Consider the following 20,191-nt stretch of genomic DNA (forward strand, 5'->3'; position numbering starts at 1 on the left):
ATATTTGTACTTTAATTCCTTTATCATAAAATTCATGGCCATGAATGATAGGTATGCATTCTAATGTCAATTTCATGAAAATCAAAACTATGTGATTGTATTATTTCCATGGCCATGAAAATGATAAAATCACATCAGACAAGCAATTCTCATGGGTTGAAAATTCATGGCCATGAATTATGTTCCTTTTAAGGGGAATTTCATGGCCATGATGCAAGAATATTTATGATTCACTGGATAATCATGGGTGTGAAAAACCCCATGAAGTTATTCCTAGGTTTCATGGCCATGAAATTGAATGATGACATAATTCAATTTCATGGTCAAAATTTAACATGCATTCATGGCATTTTCATGTTTCTTTATTCAAACTCATGGCTATGAATAATGATCCTTTTAAGGGTTTTTCATGGCAAAGTTTCATGGAATTTTATGTATAATTAAACTGTATGTATCAGCTGTTAAGAACAAATCCACACATATTCACTCTCATGACAATTGTAATGCAATCTTTATTTGTCACTGATCCTGTTTAGAAAGATATATGTCTTTCAATTATACAAGTTTGAGTTTAGGCTCACCTGTAAATTTAAACATAGAGTAAAAGCTGTCTACAAACATCACACAAGGGACAAAGCAGTATATTGTCTTTATAGTCAGATGTCTTAATACACATGCCAAAAGTGGTCTTATTATGTAGATGGTCTTAAAATTAAGGTAGCCGATAAGGTTGATTTTACTGAACTTACTTCTGCCTGAGCCAGAAATTTGTTCAAAATATCTTTGACAACATCTTCCCAGGTTAGGACCAGTCTATGGCTGTCGGTCACGCCCTCCGTAATCAGGCACTCCAGCTTAAGGTGACCAGACCCATCCTCTGGCCAATTTAGTTTCACATACTGCTCACCGAGTTGTTTCTCCAGTTCAGCACTACCTGATGTCTTGATGCATTGGAGTTGATTTGGATCTGTGACCACCAATGAGGATGGAACCTTAAAGTTGTGAAAAATGGGAAGTGACTATGAAGGAATGTTTATTTGCTAATGAAATTAGCTTATATCTTTGAAAATAATATTGCAAATAGTAGATTCAATTTAATACAAGAGATCCCAGAGGGATCATGGTGCCCATCAAAGAATGATCTATGTCTGACAATGGAAAGAGGGATCTTTTCTCTGCCTTTCAAACTTTTACTACATCCTACAAATAAAATTTGAGACAGATCGCTGACTTTAGCACTTTCTTAGAGATAGCAATAACAAACTTTGTTTCACAAAATCCAAGATGGCGGCCTGTCAGCCATCTTCTTCACCAAATGGCTACAAAATGCAACATGCACAACTAGGGCCCTAGAGGACCCTGCATATAAAATTTGAGGCAGACCCCTTCAGCATTTTCTGAGAAATTGTAGTCACAAACTATAACTATCAAAATTCAAGATGGCGGCCTATCAGCAATCTTGTTCATCGATTGGTCCCAAAATGTAATATGCACAACTAAGGCCCAAGGGGAACTTGCACATAAAATTTCAGACATGTCCTTTCAGCACTTTCTGAGAAATAGCGGTACCATGTTTCAACAATCAAAATACAAAATGGACTGTTGGCCATCTTGTTCACCAAATGGTCACAAAATGCAATATGCGCAAGAGGGCCTAAGGGGAACCTGCTTAAGAAATTTTAGACATATCCCTTCAGTATTTTTTGAGATATAGCGGTAGCAAACTTTAACAGTCAAAATTCAAGATAGCGGTCCTAAAATGCAATATGCACAACTTTTTAAGGGCCCTAGGGGAACCTGTATGTGAAATTTGAGACAGATCGCTTCAGTACTTTCTGAAAAATAGCAGTAACAAGAATTGTTAACGGAGGGAAGGATGAACAGACGAATGTAAGGGCAGACGGATGGACGGAAGGACGGTTATGGACCTCGGAAGAAAGGCGATTTGAATAGCCCAATATCTGAAGATGTTTGGCTAAAAAAAAGCTTTCTTCCTATGGTTAAAATATACTCTTTAACTTCTCATTTTTTCAAATGATTATTGCAGTAAAATATACTAGAAAGAAATTGCAAAATTTAATTAGAAGCTGTGAAAGAAAGTTGGTTTCCAGTATTTAATAACTGTAGAATAAATTTATATTACACTGAGAAAAGCATTCTTGATATGAACTTCTGTAGGACTAAACAAGAGATCAAAGAAGGATATTAACAACCACTGTTTATATCGTAATTATGTCAGTCAAGGATATAAGAATCTTTTCTATGCTTTACTCTTCATTCCCTTATCACCCTTTAAATTACATACTTGATACAGCGGGAAATTGAGCTTAATGTTCACATATCTACATAGCTACAATGAACTTTGTTGTAGACCCATAACTGCAATTATGCATAACCTAACTTAGGCTCCGATGTAAACTTGCTTATACCATTTACAGTACTTATTGAACAAGGGCCCAATGATCAATCGCTCATCTGCTATCTGGTAATCTAAGGTGCATACTTAACTTCCTGGTTCTTAAAGGGACAATTCAGTCAAAGAAACATAAAATTTGTGCATAATCGGGAAAAAACCAGTTCTAATGGAAATCAGATTATTCGGTTTTACTGTTATATGCCTGAAAAGTCCATAGTTGTGACATGTGTGTAGATGTTCAAACTTCGCTCGCTGTCCACCATTACACATTGTGGTCGAACTTCACATATGCCGATAGCTACAATGAACTTCGTAGAGTAATGCAACTTTTGTCTAGAACTGCTCAAATCACTCTGACAGTAGTTTGTTTACCTTATCAGGTGAATTGTCTTGCCTACAAATCATTTCATCACCTTCTCAGTGGTTATGTAGTTTATTTGTTTAACGTGCGTGACTTTGGCTCGGGTATAGGTACATCGTCCATATTGTACCTGCTTAATCGTTACTAATTGATCAACGATTTGATATTTCAACGATATTAATTAAAATACTAAACAATGACGTGGAATTTGTCAATATTTTATGTTATATGTTTCATAAGAAATGTAGAACAATACATTAATGCCATATTTTGCTTCTTGTTTATGTAAAAGAATAAGCCTGAGTGAATTGTCCCTTTAGCAAGATGTTGTTTAAAGATATTAACATTTTTAACCCCTTTGATGTTGAATGAAGGTCAAGGTTATATATTTGAACAAACACTGCAGCCCTTCATTCCAGCATGTCACAGTCCCCAATATCAAGTCTTTAGGTCTCTTGGTTATTAACAAGAAGCTTTTTAATGATTTTAGCTTATTTGACCTGTGTGACCTCGAATGTAGGCCAAGGTAATTCATTTGAATAAACATTGAAGCCCTTTATCAGGCGAACAAAAGGACCATGATTGAGAGATAGTTTGAATAGGCGATCCTCTGATGCTAAGTATAAGCTTAAAATTAAGTCTATGCTTGGGTGAAGGGAAATCAATTTTATATTAAGCATGAGATTTCAGATACAGTGACATTCTGAGCATCTTGTTTGTGTTCACTTTAATGTCTAAGATGTTGTTTAACTGAAACAAGAGGCCCAAAAGGCCTTGACGGTCACCTGAGTGCTGATACAGAAAGAGCATTTCAAAGTTGGTTTAAATCTGTAAAAAGTATTTAACAATTAGAATTAACTTTAAAGTTGAACCTTCGTATTAGAATTTTCATTTTTTGTTTTTCATTTTGATAGTTAGTGTATTATGTTACCAAACCTTATGCTTAAAATTCCAATTTGCTTTGCCAACGTTAAACAACAAATCCAAACTAGAAGTCAGTGTGTGTCAGTGATTTTATAAATTTCACTTTTTAATCTATGAAGAATATTTGGTTCCATCAAACCTGTGAATTCAGAAGCAGATTTTTGAAATTTTAGCCATTTTGACCCATTTTGGCCCCGCACCTCTAGTCCCTGGGGGTCAGCCAGGACCAATATGGATATGGTGTTAAAATGCTATTTCAGGCTAATAGTTCTAACCCAGTTTTACTCATTTCCTATTAAAACTAAGCAAATAATGTTCATAAATGTGTTTTTGTTATATAAACTATTATAGTAAATTTGACTCCCTCCCCAAGGGAAAATCTGAGATCCCAGGGCCATGAAATTCACTCCTTTTGTAAAGGGCCTTAAGACCTTTCATTCTATGAAGAGTATTTGGTTCCATCAAATTTGTGAATTCAGAAGAAAATGTTTTGAAAAGTTAGCCAATTTGACCCCTTTTGGCCCCTTCCCTCTGGCCCCTGGGGGTCGGCCAGGACCAATATGGAAAATGGAAAATTTGTTAATAGGATTCAATTGCCATCACATAGGGATGATTCTGACAACATTTCAAATGATTTGACTAATTTCCTATTGTAAATGACCAAATAATGCTCCAAAATGTGTTTTCACTATATAAACTATAGTAAGCTTAACCCCCCCCCCAGGAAGAAACCGGAGACTCCAGGGTCATATAATTCACAATTTTTGTAGAGGGCCTTGAGACCTTTCTATCTATGAAGAGTATTTGATTCTACCATATCTGTGAGTGGAGAAGAAGATTTTTGAAATTTTAGTCAATTTTACCCCTTTTGGCCCCTCCCACAGCCCCCTGGGGGGTGGGGGTCATATATTTCACAATTTTGATTGGCCTTATGCCTTCGAAGGTTTCTGCAAAGTTTCATAGAAATTGCTTCAGCTATTTTTGAGAAGAAGTCGAAAATGTAAATTGTTTACAAACACACGATGGACGACGCACGACGACGGACAAAAGGCGATTAGAATAGGTCACTTGGGACTTCTTCTCAGGCGACCTAAAAAATTTGATTATGATACAATAAAAAGAATTTCCAATTAATGATTAACTGTGAAAAGTACATAGACAAGAGGCCCAAAGGGCCTTAACAGTCATCTGACTACTTTGGCAATAGTAAAATTAATCATATATGGTGTCACTTTGTCCGGACCATGTCAGGATCATTTTCAATTTCTTTCAACAAATTTTATTTCAAACAAGAGGCCCAAGGGCCTTAACATATAGAAAATTAATTAGATATAGTGTCATGGTAGCCATCTTCGATTTGGGATCAACCAGACATGTAACAATACTTTGTCGGGACCACAGGAATTTAACAATTTTCGCACTGTAGAACGGGATGTGTTTTCAGATGGTGGCTGTGGTGTCCATCTTGGATTTGGGATCGACCCGGATCACAACACTTTGTTCGGATCATGTCAGGATCATTTCATGCAAGTTTCAGCCAAATCGCATTGGCAGAACTTGAGAAGAAGTTCAAAATGTGTTTTCAAGATGGCGGCTGTGGTGGCCATCTTGGATTTCAGATAGACCCGAAAAATAACAACACTTTGTCCGGATCATGTCAGGATAATTTCATGCAAGTTTCAGCCAAATCGCATCTGTTTTCAAGATGGCGGTTGTGGCTGCCATCTGTGATTTCAGATCGACCAGAAAAATAACAACACTTTGTCGGGACCATGTCAGGATCATTTCATGCAAGTTTTAGCTAAATCGCACTGGTAGAACTTGAGAAGAAGTTCAAAATGTGTTTTCAAGATGGCGGCTGTGGCGGCCATTTTGGATTTCTGATTGGCCCGAAAAATAACAACACTTGGTCAGGACCATGTCAGGATTATTTCAGGTAAGTTTCAGCTAAATTGCACTGGTAGAACTTGAGAAGAAGTTCAAAATGTGAAGAGTTAACGCACGGCGCACAGCGGAAGGTGCACGTTGGATGGAGGACGATGACGGACGAAACATGACGGCTATAGGTCATCCTGACCCTTCAGGTCAGATGACCTAAAAATACTCTACCTTCAGTGGGGGCCTTGCGTAGCTATGTCTGAACCCCAGCACCTGGTAGAAGACCTGAACAGCAAGGGTACTTCCGTCCACGACATGTGATCTCTGACAAACTCGGTCTACCACTGCCATCAAAGGATTACAAACATTCATGTCTATATTTGTCACTGGTTATCCTGGCTGTTAACTTGTTAATACCACACCTTGCTTCTTTGAATATGGTCTGTGTACATATTTGATATGAATATATTTATTTTGTTTCACATCCGTATATACCAAATTGTTTGAGGAACTTTTTATCTAAGAAATTGATCATTACGCCATTGCAAGTTTACCAACGACATCATCCTTTTCTTGTTTTTGAGAAAATAAAGTAATGTTTTAAGCCAATGAAAATGCCTGTTACAAGCAAAACTGAATTATAACCACAATAAAACTAAAAATGTTTGTCTCCCTATGAAAAACGACTATGGATGACACTATAGACCCCCATTTTCATGACAGATGTCATAAACATTTCTAGCTTGCATGGTAGAGGTCATAAACATTTCTAGCTTGCATTGTAGAGGTCATAAAACATTTCTCGCTATGCATGGTAGAAGTCATAAACATTTCTAGCTTGTATGTAGAAGTCATAAACATTTCTAGTTTGTGCATGGTAGAGGTCATAAACATTCTCGCATACGTGGTTCATAGCATTTCTAGCTTGTATGGTAGAAGTCATAAACATTTCTAGCTTGCATTGTAGAGGTCATAAACATTTCTAGCTTGTATGGTAGATTTCATAAACATTCTTGCATACATGTAGAGGTCATTAACATTTCTAGCTTGCATGGTAGAGGTCATAAACATTTCTCGCTTTAATGGTAGAGGTCAAAACATTTCTAGCTTGCATGGTAGATGTCATAAACATTTCTAGCTTGTATGGTAGAAGTCATAAACATTTCTTGCTTCCATGGTAAAAGTCATAAACATTTCTAGCTTGCATGGTAGAGGTCATAAACATTTCTAGCTTGCATGGTAGAGGTCATAAACATTTCTAGCTTGCATGGTAGAGGTCATATAAACATTTCTAGCTTGCATGGTAGAGGTCATAAAACATTTCTAGCTTGCATGGTAGAGGTCATAAACATTTCTAGCTTGCATGGTAGAAGTCATAAACATTTCTAGCTTGCATGTAGAGGTCATAAACATTTCTAGCTTGCATGGCAGAGGTCATAAACATTTCTAGCTTGCATGGTAGAGGTCATAAACATTTCTAGCTTGCATGGTAGAGGTCATAAACATTTCTAGCTTGTATGGCAGAAGAATGGCAGAGGTCATAAACATTTCTAGCTTGCATGGTAGAAGTCATAAACATTTCTAGCTTGCATGGTAGAGGTCATAAACATTTCTAGCTTGCATGGTAGAGGTCATAAACATTTCTAGCTTGCATGGTAGAGGTCATAAACATTTCTAGCTTGCATGGTAGAGGTCATAAACATTTCTAGCTTGCATGGTAGAGGTCATAAACATTTCTAGCTTGCATAAGAGGTCATAAACATTTCTAGCTTGCATGACAGATTGCATAAACATTTCTAGCTTGTATGGTAGAGGTCATAAATATTTCTAGCTAATATAGTTCCTTGACTTATATTTCATGGTTGCCAAGTGGTTAAGATGTCTCTAAATGTTATAACAAGCCCATCACTGCCAAGGTTGTCAGTTTGAATCCTGTGTAGGGCAGTTACCAGGTATTAACTTCTGGTAGGTGGTTTTTTCTCCACCTATACAAAAGGCATACCCTTGAAATCTTTTGTGAATTAACAAATGTGTTTACTTACCTGAGGAATTTTCAAATGTGATGACAAATGTCCCAGTGGATATTTCTTTGACTTCGCTGACATCACCACCCCCACTTCTACGTCTATTTTCAAAGTAACATTCCAATGTATCACAGGTTGTCTTTTCTTGTGCCCCATTACACTGACACACAATGAGATATTGGAACTTGTTCAGCTTCCAGAAAACTCTCATCCAATGGGCTTTTTGCTGGCAGGCATGCTTCAATTTTTTCAAAATCTAAAAATATAAAAAAAAAATCATATGTAGAGTTTGAAAATGACATATTTATTAGCTGCTGTTTATTGGGGGTAGAGGCAACTGAATTTGCCAATGGATATACATTATCCTTTCCTCGATTCAAGGACTAGATTTTGTTTAAGTAATAATTGACCTTTTTCAAAATCCTATGTAAGTTGACCTGATTAATTACCACAGCAACCAAAACATTTAAAAAACAAAACAACCTTCCTACACATGATCACATGGTCCCTTCATTCATTCCTGTGTATTTATATCAAAGTTGATTAAGGGACTAAAGAAGATTAGTTAAGACATACAGACAGAAAGACATACTGAGTGTGTAACAGGGTGTTTCCGTATAGTCATCCATCTTTCCTTTACCCATTTTTTTCCATTATCATCAAGAATAAATCTCTAATTCCTATGATTTTAATAAATTTACTTGCTTAAGATAATTCTGATAACATAAACATAAACATATAACATTTTTAAATGTTGAAATTTATCTTAAGTCACAATAAAAGATAAATTGGTGGAACATATCAAATGCTATTAAGTACACAAACTGTTTTTGATGTTTTGCTAGAAACTTTCTTCTATTTAAATCACTTTAGCAAATTATACTACCTGGGCAGCCATTAAATGAAACCAAGACTGTGCCATCTTCTTTTCCATATAAAAACTCGCTGGGTGTCTCCTGAACTTTGACCTCAGAAAACTCTCAAGTGAATTTTGTGTTGTGGTTGTATTCATGTTCCTGAAGAAGATCTTCTCCTCGTAAAATTTAGAAGGCGCTGATTCTGACTCCTGGACCAGTTGCACAGTCAAAGGGCATTTGTCCAGTACATGTTGTCTGTCCAGAACCAGTTTGACAACTGAAAAAAAAAAAAAGCAAATCATGAGTAAATTCATACTAATGTAACAATAAGAGCTGTTTTAGAACAGCAAAGCTCGCCTCTATAGGTTTGTTCATTTAATTAAGGTTATTTGTAACTCACCAAAAATTATAAAATAGAGCAAAATACATAACATAACTTTCCAGCCCATTGAGCCTTTTGAAATTCTCAAAATCCAGCATTTTCCTCCATTTAAATGATTGTCTATATGCATAGTAGAAATTAATGTCAGTTGTGACTGATAACAGTATTATAACACTTGCACCAAAATCTTAACCTGGGATTTTCCAACATGATGTCAAAGTGATTCTATAAGCCCCCATCTCTTCAAAGGCAAGCTAAAAAGCAGTAGCTGTTGTACATATCCCTTTATCTTGAATCTAAAGAAATTTTTGACTTAAGTGGTAAATTTGCTCATGAGAATAATACCACACTTTATTTGCTTTGCATATGTCAGCATTAATAATAATGTTTAATTGTAGATGATTTTATTGTGATAGAAACAGATCAATCAGGGTAATTGGATATGGAATTTATTTCACTCTGGTAAGTTATTCTTCAAAAGTCAAAACCCGCCACTAACTAGTGTCTTTTGTAACTTTTAAAAACTAAGTCACTTGTGTGAAATAAGTTCCATAACCAACAACCCCTCATTGTGTAACCTATATTTATTTTGCATGTGCTTTTAACTAGACTCTACACCAAGGTCATTTTGTTGAAATTTTTACCTTCAGAGCAGTTTCATAAGTAATGAAGATAACTCCATCTTTCTCTCGTTTTGATGCATTAAATTTTTCAATGTCGACAGGTTGACCTGCTGCTCTCCTGCTCTCAAAGTAGAGTTCTACTGTATCATCTGAAGTATGCTGACTCATCCCTCGTACTTCTATGGTACAGGAATTTTTTCTGAATCCCAGCAGGGTTATCTCCCTCTATCAAAAGGAACATTTTGATTCTTTACATCTTAACTCAACTGGAGTATCTGCATGGTAGATCTTTTTCTCTAACATGTACTTTTCAGTGATCTTTCAAGCAAGTCATTTTTTTCCCCCAATACTTTGTTATTATTTTTCTGCTTTGATGAGATGCAATTTCATAAATTTTTGTAAGGGGGATTCTGAACAGGGGTCAATATCAATGTTGATTCAGAGGTCCGATACTACCAAAATATAGGAAGAACCACTAAAATGGTCATGGCTAGGGGTCCTGTGGACTACCAACCACCAATAGGTCCTAATTCTATCTATCAGAATCAACAAGATGTAGACACATTTTTGGCCTGAGATGTAAAATCAAGAACAGTTGACACAATCACTTTAAAATAGAGGATATTATTATTGAAAATATTTGTCTTTCATACTTTATACCGATACTTCACCAAAACAAAACAAATCATGCTGGCCAAAAAATAAAATATTATTGAGAATCAACCCCTGCAAAAGGTCAATTAACTAAGCTAAGTGCTGAAAACTAGTGATTGTGACCATGAATTTTTTTCAAAACATGTACCTTCTTCTTTGACAATACATACCTCTTCTTTGACAATACATTTACCTCTTCTTTGACAATACATTTACCTTTTTCTTTGACAATACATTTACCTCTTCTTTGACAATACATTTACCTTGTTCTTTGACAATACATTTACCTTCTTCTTTGATAAAACATTGACAAAACATTTACCTTCTTCTTTGACAAAGACATTTACCTTGTTCTTTGACAATACATTTTACCTTGTTCTTTGACAATACATTTACCTTCTTCTTTGACAAAACATTTACCTTCTTCTTTGACAATACATTTACCTTCTTCTTTGATAAAACATTTACCTTCTTCTTTGACAATACATTTACCTTCTTCTTTGACAATACATTTACCTTCTTCTTTGATAAAACATTTACCTTCTTCTTTGACAATACATTTACCTTCTTCTTTGATAAAACATTTACCTTCTTCTTTGATAAAACATTTACCTTCTTCTTTGACAATACATTTACCTTCTTCTTTGATAAAACATTTACCTTCTTCTTTGATAAAACATTTACCTTCTTCTTTGACAATACATTTACCTTCTTCTTTGATAAAACATTTACCTTCTTCTTTGATAAAACATTTACCTTCTTCTTTGACAAGACATTTACCTTCTTCTTTGATAAAACATTTACCTTCTTCTTTGACAATACATTTACCTTCTTCTTTGACAATACATTTACCTTCTTCTTTGACAAAACATTTACCTTCTTCTTTGACAATACATTTACCTTCTTCTTTGACAATACATTTACCTTCTTCTTTGACAATACATTTACCTTCTTCTTTGATAAATACATTTACCTTCTTCTTTGACAATACATTGACAAAACTTCTTCATTGACAATACATTTACCTTCTTCTTTGACAAGATGACAAAACATTTACCTTCTTCTTTGACAATACATTTACCTTCTTCTTTGACAATACATTTACCTTCTTCTTTGACAATACATTTACCTTCTTCTTTGACAATACATTTACCTTCTTCTTTGACAATACATTTACCTTCTTCTTTGACAATACATTTACCTTCTTCTTTGACAATACATTTACCTTCTTCTTTGACAATACATTTACCTTCTTCTTTGACAATACATTTACCTTCTTCTTTGACAATACATTTACCTTCTTCTTTGACAATACATTTACCTTCTTCTTTGACAATACATTTACCTTCTTCTTTGACAATACATTTACCTTCTTCTTTGACAATACATTTACCTTCTTCTTTGATAAATACATTTACCTTCTTCTTTGACGATATATTTACCTTCTTTTTGTGACAATACATTTACCTTCTTCTTTGACAATATATTTACCTTCTTCTTTGATAAAACATTTACCTTCTTCTTTGACAATACATTTACCTTCTTCTTTGACAATACATTTATCTCTTCTTTGACAATACATTTACCTTTACTGCCTGAGTTTCCAGCTGAATGTGGATCCTCCATTGTCTGTAAATGCTGTATAATCTTTTGCATGGTGTTAGACATGGCTGCCACATTAACAGCATCATTGGTTTCTTCCACTACAAACATGCTTCATTTCTTCAGCAGAAAGCCCAAATCCTGAGCTTGAAACCTCTAAAACAAATGGAAAGTCCTTTACTGAAAAGGATTGTTCTTTGAAGTTCTCCCTTATTTTGAGTTCAAAAAGCTTTGCAGATGAAGATTTTACTGACCAAACCTGAACATCTCTGGCCTCATTCACTTGCCACACACAAATAATGCCTTCCTTCAGCAGTAAAGTGTCAATCAGAGATTTTATTTCTGGAACTGAAAGCAGCTTTTGCAGCATTGCTGATACTGGGAAGTTGAGTGTTTTAATCTCCCCAATTAACTTTTCCATCTCTTGCCGACATATTGTGATGTTTTCCTCTGTTCCGGTCCAGGATAATTTGGTATTGCAATCTTCTAGAACGGCACCAACATCGGGATACTGACCTTTAAGTCCATCAATGATCCCAAATGTTCTCACCAGGTGTCCTTGCAATGTTGACCTAAAACCTGTTTTCATGGTAATGATGTACAGTTTTGCCTTTGCCTTCATATATAACTGTTTAACTGTTTCGGTTTTGCCAGTTATAACTAGACAATTTGAATCTTTGATGTAGAGAAGGTGAGCCCGATTTTGTACACCAGCAACTAATGGCAGAAGGCAAGCCAGTGATTTCTGTAGTGGATCATTGTTGTCATGGTTTCTGTTGCTACGGACCTTGTCACTATGCTCTCTGTTGTCATAGTCAGAGCCCTGGTTGCTAGCTTCATTTCCACTGTTACTATGTGTGGTACTGCTCAGCGGTGAAAGGTCGAAATTCACTTGATGTAAATCTGGAAGAACTTTGGTTATAAATTTCCTCAATTTATCTCGACATTCCTCAATGGCGGTCTCATTTTTCACCAAGAGCTTAGCTACTAGTTTTCTATCTTTTTCCTCAAGTATGAATTTCCAGCCCTGCTCCCCAGCAATCTTTGCCAGTTCATGCTTACACAAGAAGTATAGAACATGGCAATTGCCTTTTGGACAAAAACTCATCTTTTCTTTTTCTTCATCTTCTGGTTTCTTTATTTTTATTTTTATCACTGGACAGGTTTTTTCTACAGAGAAAGCTTTAGAATCTGTAATAAGAAGAAACACAATCTGATATAAATACAGAACAAGAGGCCCATGGGCCCATGGGCCTTAACGGTCATCTGACTATTGGCACAATACAACATAGTCATTTAAAATTTTTTAGTCATTTTGACCCCTGTGACCTTGAATGAAGGTCAAGGTCATTCATTCGAACAAACTTGTTAGTCCTTCATTCCAGCATGCTGCAGGCCCAATATGAGTATCCTGGGCCTTTGGTTCTTAAGAGAAGTCGTTTAAATGATTTTAGCTTTTTGACCCCTGTGACCTTGAATGAAGATCAAGGTCATTCCTTTCAACAAACTTGATAGCCCTTCACCCCAGCATGTCAAGGGCCCAATATCAGGTCTGTAGGCCTCTTATTTATTCACAAGAAGTTGTTAAAAGGATTTTAGCCTTTTTGACCCACGACCTTGAATGAAGGTCACAGTCATTCATTTGAACAAACTTGGGTAGCACTTCATCACAGCATGCTACAGGCCTAATATCAGTGCCCTGGGTCTTTCGGTTCTTGAGAAGAAGTCGTTTAAAGATTTTAGTCTATTTGACCCCTGTGACCTTGAATGAAGGTCACTGTCATTTATTTGAACAAACTTGGTGGCGTTCATCCCAGCATGCTGCAGGCCTAATATCAGTGCCCTGGGTCTTTCGGTTCTTGGGAAGAAGTTGTTTAAAGGTTTGAGCCTATTTTGACCCCTGTGACCTTGCATGAAGGTCACAGTCATTTATTTGAACAATTTGGTAGCGCTTCATCCCAGCATGCTACAGGCCTAATATCAGTGCCCTGGGTCTTTCGGTTCTTGATAAGAAGTCGTTTAAAGATTTTAGCCTATTTGACCCCTGTGACCTTAAATGACGGTCAAGGTCATTCATTTGAACAATCTTAGTAGCCCCTCATCACAGCATGTCAAGGGCCCAATATCAGGTCTGTAGGCCTCTTAGTTATTCCCAAGAAGTTGTTAAAAAGATTTTAGCCTATTTGACCCCTGTGGCCTTGAATGAAGGTCAAGGTCTTTCATTTGAACAAACTTAGTAGCCCTTCATCCCAACATGTCAAGGCCAAATATCAGGTCTCTAGGCCTCTTAGTTATTCACAAGAAGTTGTTAAAAAGATTTTAGCCTATTTGACCCCTGTGACCTTAAATGAAGGTCAAGGTCATTCATTTGAACAAACTTGGTAGCCCTTCATCTCAGCATGCTACAGGCCAAATATCAGTACCCTGGGCCTTCTGGTTATTGAGAAGAAGTTGTTTTGAATGAAAAGTTTACGCACAGCGGACGGCGCACGACGCACCACGACGGACGGTGCATGATGACAATAGGTCATCCTGACCCTTCGGGTCAGATGACCAAACAAGAGGCCCATGGGCCTTAACGGTCACCTGAGTTAGAATATATAATGAAACAAATAATGAAACAAATTAAAGACATATATATACACTATATGCTGGGCCTTGAAGTTGGTCTGTAATTTATAAATTTGACTCTTTAGACTATGAAGAGTATTTGCTTCCATCAAACCTGTGAACTAGAAAGTATTTTTTGAAATTTTGATCATTTTGACCCTGTTTGATCCTGCCCCTCTGGTCCCTCAGGGGGTCATCGAGGACGGATATGGATGTTAAAATGCTATATCTTAGGCTAATAATTCTAATCAAGTTTGACTAATTTCCTACGAAAATTGGGCAAATAATGTTCACAAATATGTTTTTCCTATATAAACTAAAGTAAACTTGACCCCTCCCCAGGGGGTAACGTGAGACCCCAAGGTCATATAATTCACAATTTTTATAAAACACCTTAAGACCTTTCCATCTATAATTATTTGATTCTACTATATCCAGAAGTTTAGAAGATTTTTGAAGTTTTAGCCTATTTGACCCTTTTTTAGCCCCGCCCCTCTGCCCCCAGGGGGTCGGCCTGGACCAATGTGGATATGATATTAAAATGCTATCTCAGGCTAATAATTCTAACCAAGTTTGACTCGTTTCCAATGAAAATTGAGCAAAACATGCTCATAAATGTGTTTTCCCTATATAAACTATAGTAAACTTGACCCCCTCCCCAGGGGGAAACGTGAGACCCCAGGGTCATATAATTCACATTTTTGTAAAGGACCTTAAGACCTTTCTATTTATGAAAAGTATTTGATTCTACCATTTCCAGAATTTCAGAAGAATATTTTTGAAGTTTTAGCCTATTTGACTCATTTCCTATTACAAATGACCAAATAATGCGCAAAAATTTGTTTTCCCAATATAAACTATAGTAAACTTAACCCCCTCCCCAGGGGGAAATTAAAGACAATTTTTGTAAAGGACCTTAAGACCTTTCTATCTATGAAGAGTATTTGATTCTACCACATCTGTGAGTAGAGAAGAAGATTTTTGAAATTTTACTCAATTTTACCCCTTTTGGCCCCTCCCACAGCCCCCTGGGGGATGGGGACCACATAATTCACAATTTTGATTGGCCTTATGCCTTAGAAGGTTTGTGAAAAATATCATTGAAATTGTTTCAGCAGTTTTGGAGAAGAAGTCGAAAATGTAAATTGTTTACGGACATACGACACACGACGGACGACGCACGGCGACGGACAAAAGGCGATTAGAATAGGTCACTTGAGACTTCGTCTCAGGTGACCTAAAAAGTGAGATATAATGAGTCACCATGAAAATGTTTGCGATATTTGTATTATTCTTTTTCTCCATAAACTCAACAATACATGTATTGCTTAATTAGATGGATGTAAGTGAGGTGGTAAATGCAACTTAATACTTCCAATCTTAAAGCAGAGGAAGGATTTTAAAGAATTTACTTTATTTCCCCAGTGGGTTCCACCTTCCTTAAAGCTGAAAATGCAAGTTAAAAAGTTTTAAATTGAGATTAAAAAAAAAAAATTAAGCACCCTTGTATTTGAAGAATCGTTTATGAGACAACCCCCTATCAAGGTAGCCATTTTTGTTTTTCGCTCTGTCTGTATCCGGTGCTCTCAACGACCCCTATATAAAGTGCGTGAATCGACACACGTGCGCTCAGTCTATACACATACATACTCACCTGGCAGTTGTCCACTGTGTATCACCTGCTATTACGTAAACAAAACACTTACCTATAAAGGTAATAATGGGGCTTGTTTGGCAACACAAAATAAATAAAATCCTCTAAGCTGTCATTTACATGTTTGTCAAGATAAAATTCCACACAAATGAATAGAAATCCAAATGATTAACCTTCCACATATCTCCACGTATATTATCGTAACCGATGTACTCGACTGGCCATGTGCACGTGTCGGTGTACGTGTAAATTAAACCTAGTGTATATTGAAGTGATTCATTAGCTCGTTTTGGATATTATTTGGGATTTAGCTGACAACACATTCATGTATTATTTCAATGAAACCTTGTCAGGTGAGTGCAGTGTTTATTTTCAGTTTGACATTGTTATTTGCAATATCTGGGCATGTGAATACGAGACAAGTTATGTTTGAAATGACGCACGTGTGTCTAGTCCCGTGCTTTATATAGGGAGTTGGCCAGTGGAGGTAACTAAGCTGAGCAAAAATAAAAATGGCTGCCACTTCCTTGGATACGACACTGTCATAACGGGGGAATGTCTCAGAAACAATTTTCCAAAAAAAAAAAAATCATTATTTTTTTATTATTTCAAATGCATGCTTTTTAACTTGCATTGTCAGCTTTAAGTCCATGGATGCCTCAAGACCCTTGATTTTTACAAAATTGATTCTGTATAATCAAGGATGCTGCAAGTCAAATATAAACCAAATTCTTTAATTCCTACAGTAGAACTAGAACACTAACACATCAGAAAGGGCCCAGCTAAATTTGCCTTATGATAAGAAAAGTAATATTTTACAGTTGAAGATATGACTTGAAAATGACTGATGACAGTAGTATGGTACAAAGAGATCCCAGAGGGATCTTGGTGCCTACCTAAGAACGATCTATCTATGACAATGGAAAGTGGTAATCTTTTCTCTGTTTTTAAAACTTTAAAATATCAAAATCTAACATGCCTTTGGTCTGTTTTGTTGACTGATCAAAATGCAACATGCACATCTACTAGGGTTGTAATGGAACCTACCTATGAAATTTTAGATAAATCTATTTTGGAGTTTCTGAGAAATAGCGGTAACAAACTTCAACTATCACAATTCAAAATGGCTGCCTATCAGCCATTTTGTTGACTGATTCGTCCCAAAATGCAATATGCACACTAGGGTCCTGCAGGAAACTTGCGACAGATCCTTTAAGTACATTCTCTGACAAGCAAAACAGACAGATAATCAGAAGACAGCCAGACAGATGGACAACCTGATTAATATAGGACCCTAAAAATTATTTTAAAGAATTTCTTTATATATCACCTATTGGGCCCTGCCCCTCTGGCCTCTATTGGCCCAGACCCTTTGTTTATTATACAAAGCTGATTCACTTAATGTCCTTTATATCCCCTATAGGGCCAGACCCTTGGTTTATATGAAACTGATTACTGTAAACGTGGATATTTTCGTGAGTGCTTAATTTCGCGATTTGCATGTATAGAAATTTCACAGTGTTGTTATTTTCGCGATATATACACTTTTAGACTTTTATCAACAAAGTTTATATGTACAAAATATTATGTGCGGGGGAAATTTTTATGATAAATGGGTCCTCATGTAAAAGCGTAAATTCCCCCCTGACATAAATTTCCACGTTACAGTGCTTACCTAAAACCTAGCTAGGATGCTGAAGTTTACACCAAACTAAATGCTTTCACTCCTTTGGTCCTTGGGAGCCATGACCATGGTTTATCACTGAGCCATGTAGTTTCCTCATCATATATAATATTATTAACATAATCTTATGAAATTTTAAAGAAATACTTTCGGTATTTCAGAAAAAGCAAAGATGGTTTGTTTTCTGAACAATCCTACAGTAAATTTAATCTCCCCAAAAAAAAGATCTGTTCACACGAAAGTTTACCTAGTTGCAAATTGCTGCAAACATTTCTTGCAATCAATTTTGATTGAAAGCATGCATGCCACAAACAATTTATTTCTGTAAAAAACAAAAGGTCCAGAGGGCCTGTATCTTTCACATGGTTTTTTATGCCAAGTATAATTTTCTGAATATAGGTTCATTGTTTCTTTTCTCAAGAATTTGAAAAATTTACCTCTAATTTCCCTATTGGATCCTAACCCCTCTTGCCCCAGGAGGGTCACAGCCAAGCTTTCTACATCTGATGACCTTCCCCAAAAGATATTTGTGGACAAATATAATCTATGCAGAAATCTATGACTAGTACAATTTAAAGGATAGAAATTACAACTGTTTACCTCTATTGGGCATCGTCCTTGCTGCCCTAGGGGACTAGCTCAGAGCCAAAATTTACAAACTCTCTTTCCCTTCCCCCCCAAGGATATTTCTAGTTAAAGGTAGGGTTGCAAAATCTGCCCACATCCCGATTTTTTTTCAAATTTTGCATTGTTAAAGGTCTTTAAAGGTATATAATTATGTGCTTTTTATCAATTTTGTATTTTTCAAAAAGGCATAAAGGGCCTAAAATGATGTTTTCTAACAATACTTTGGGTATGTGGCAAGGAGCCCCCTTGGTGTCCACCTTAAAAATTTTCAAATTTTCGGCAGAATGAACAAGAGCCCAGAGGGCCTGTATCGCTCACCTGGTTTGCAATGCCAAGTAATGTTCTGAATACAGGTTCATTGTTTCTTTTCTGAAGGAATTTTAATATTAACCTCTAAATCCCCTATTGGGCCCCACCCCTCCTGCCCCTGGGGTATCAGAGCCAAACTTTATACAAGTTCTGTTCCCCTTCCCCCAAGGATGTTTGTGGCCAAATTTGGTTACAATCCATGCAGAACTCTAGGACAAGTAGCGATTTTATAGAATTTACCTCTATTTCCCCTATTGGGCCTCGCCCATCCTGCCCCTGAGGGACCAGAGCCAAAATTTATACAAGTTCTGTTCCTCTTCCCCCAAGGATGTTTGTGGCCAAATTTGGTTACATTCCATTCAGAACTCTATGACTAGTAGCGATTTAAATGATTTACCTCTATTTCCCCTATTGGGCCCCGCCCCTCCTGCCCCTGGGGGGTCAGAGCCAAAATTTATACAAGTTCTGTTCCCCTTTCCCCAAGGATGTTTGTGGCCAAATTTGGTTACAATCCATGTAGAACTCGAGGACAAGTAGCGATTTATAGAATTTACCTCTATTTCCCCTATTGGGCCCCGCCCCTCCTGCCCCCGAGGGACCAGAGCAAAACTTTATACAAGTTCTGTTCCCCTTCCTCCAAGGATGTTTGTGGCCAAATTTGGTTACAATCCATGTAGAACTCTATGACTAGTAGCGATTTAAAGGATTTACCTCTATTTCCCCTTTTGGGCCCCGCCCCTCCTGCCCCCGAGGGACCAGAGCCAAAATTTATACAAGTTCTGTTCCCATCCCCCCAAGGATGTTTGTGGCCAAATTTGGTTACATTCCATTCAGAACTCTATGACTAGTAGCGATTTAAAGGATTTACCTCTATTTCCCCTATTGGGCCCCGCCCCTCCTGCCCTCGAGGGACCAGAGCAAAACTTTATACAAGTTCTGTTCCCCTTCCTCCAAGGATGTTTGTGGCCAAATTTGGTTACAATCCATGTAGAACTCTATGACAAGTAGCGATTTAAAGGATTTACCTCTATATCCCCATTGGGCCCCGCCCCTCCTGCCCCTGGGGGTCAGAGCCAAAATTTATACAAGTTCTGTTCCCCCTCCCCCAAGGATGTTTCTGGCCAAATTTGGTTATAATCCATTCAGAACTCTATGACTAGTAGCGATTTAAAGGAAATGTTGACGGACAGACGGACGCCGACGGACGACGGACGACGGACGCCGCGCCATGACATAAGCTCACCGGCCCTTCGGGCCAGGTGAGCTAAAAATCAATACAAAAGCATTCTAAAGTTGGAAGGAGATAAATTCTATGTACAGTGGACCCTCGATAATCTGGACACCTTCGTTCCCAGCCTAAACCGTCCGGATTACGAGTTTTCCGGACTGCCGAATTCTGTGTTTTTATAGTCATTTAAATTGTCACGTACGAGTTACTCCCCTTGACCTTGTAATCGATGATAGGCTTTTATGTAATATACGTGTATTACAATTAATACTTCGTTTGTTATGTTTTATAGGTATTTTTATATCCATAACGTTAAGATTATCTAATAAACGTATTTCTTTTTCAAAATACAAAACCT

At 36.8% G+C, this 20,191-nt stretch overlaps 2 protein-coding genes across 3 annotated transcripts in view; both read right to left on the minus strand.

Annotated features, from left to right (window-relative positions):
• LOC138319164 (uncharacterized) overlaps window positions 1-20,191 on the minus strand; it is a 169,700-nt gene that overhangs the window by 18,076 nt on the left and 131,433 nt on the right. The gene's annotated exons all lie outside the window — the stretch shown is intronic.
• Window positions 9,541-13,122, minus strand: LOC138319178 (uncharacterized). The gene is made up of 2 exons (XM_069262148.1): window positions 11,706-13,122; window positions 9,541-9,690 (listed from the first exon to the last, which is right to left on the minus strand). The coding sequence occupies exon 1, from the start codon at window positions 12,827-12,829 to the stop codon at window positions 11,807-11,809; it is 1,023 nt and encodes a 340-aa protein (XP_069118249.1). The 5' UTR covers window positions 12,830-13,122; the 3' UTR covers window positions 9,541-9,690; window positions 11,706-11,806.

Source organism: Argopecten irradians, chromosome 1 (genome assembly GCF_041381155.1).
Source record: "Argopecten irradians isolate NY chromosome 1, Ai_NY, whole genome shotgun sequence".
NCBI lineage: Eukaryota > Metazoa > Mollusca > Bivalvia > Pectinida > Pectinidae > Argopecten > Argopecten irradians.

Excerpts from the sequence above, each read along its gene's own strand:
- LOC138319178 (XM_069262148.1), bottom strand. The coding sequence starts at position 12,829 with ATGAGTTTTTGTCCAAAAGGCAATTGCCATGTTCTATACTTCTTGTGT.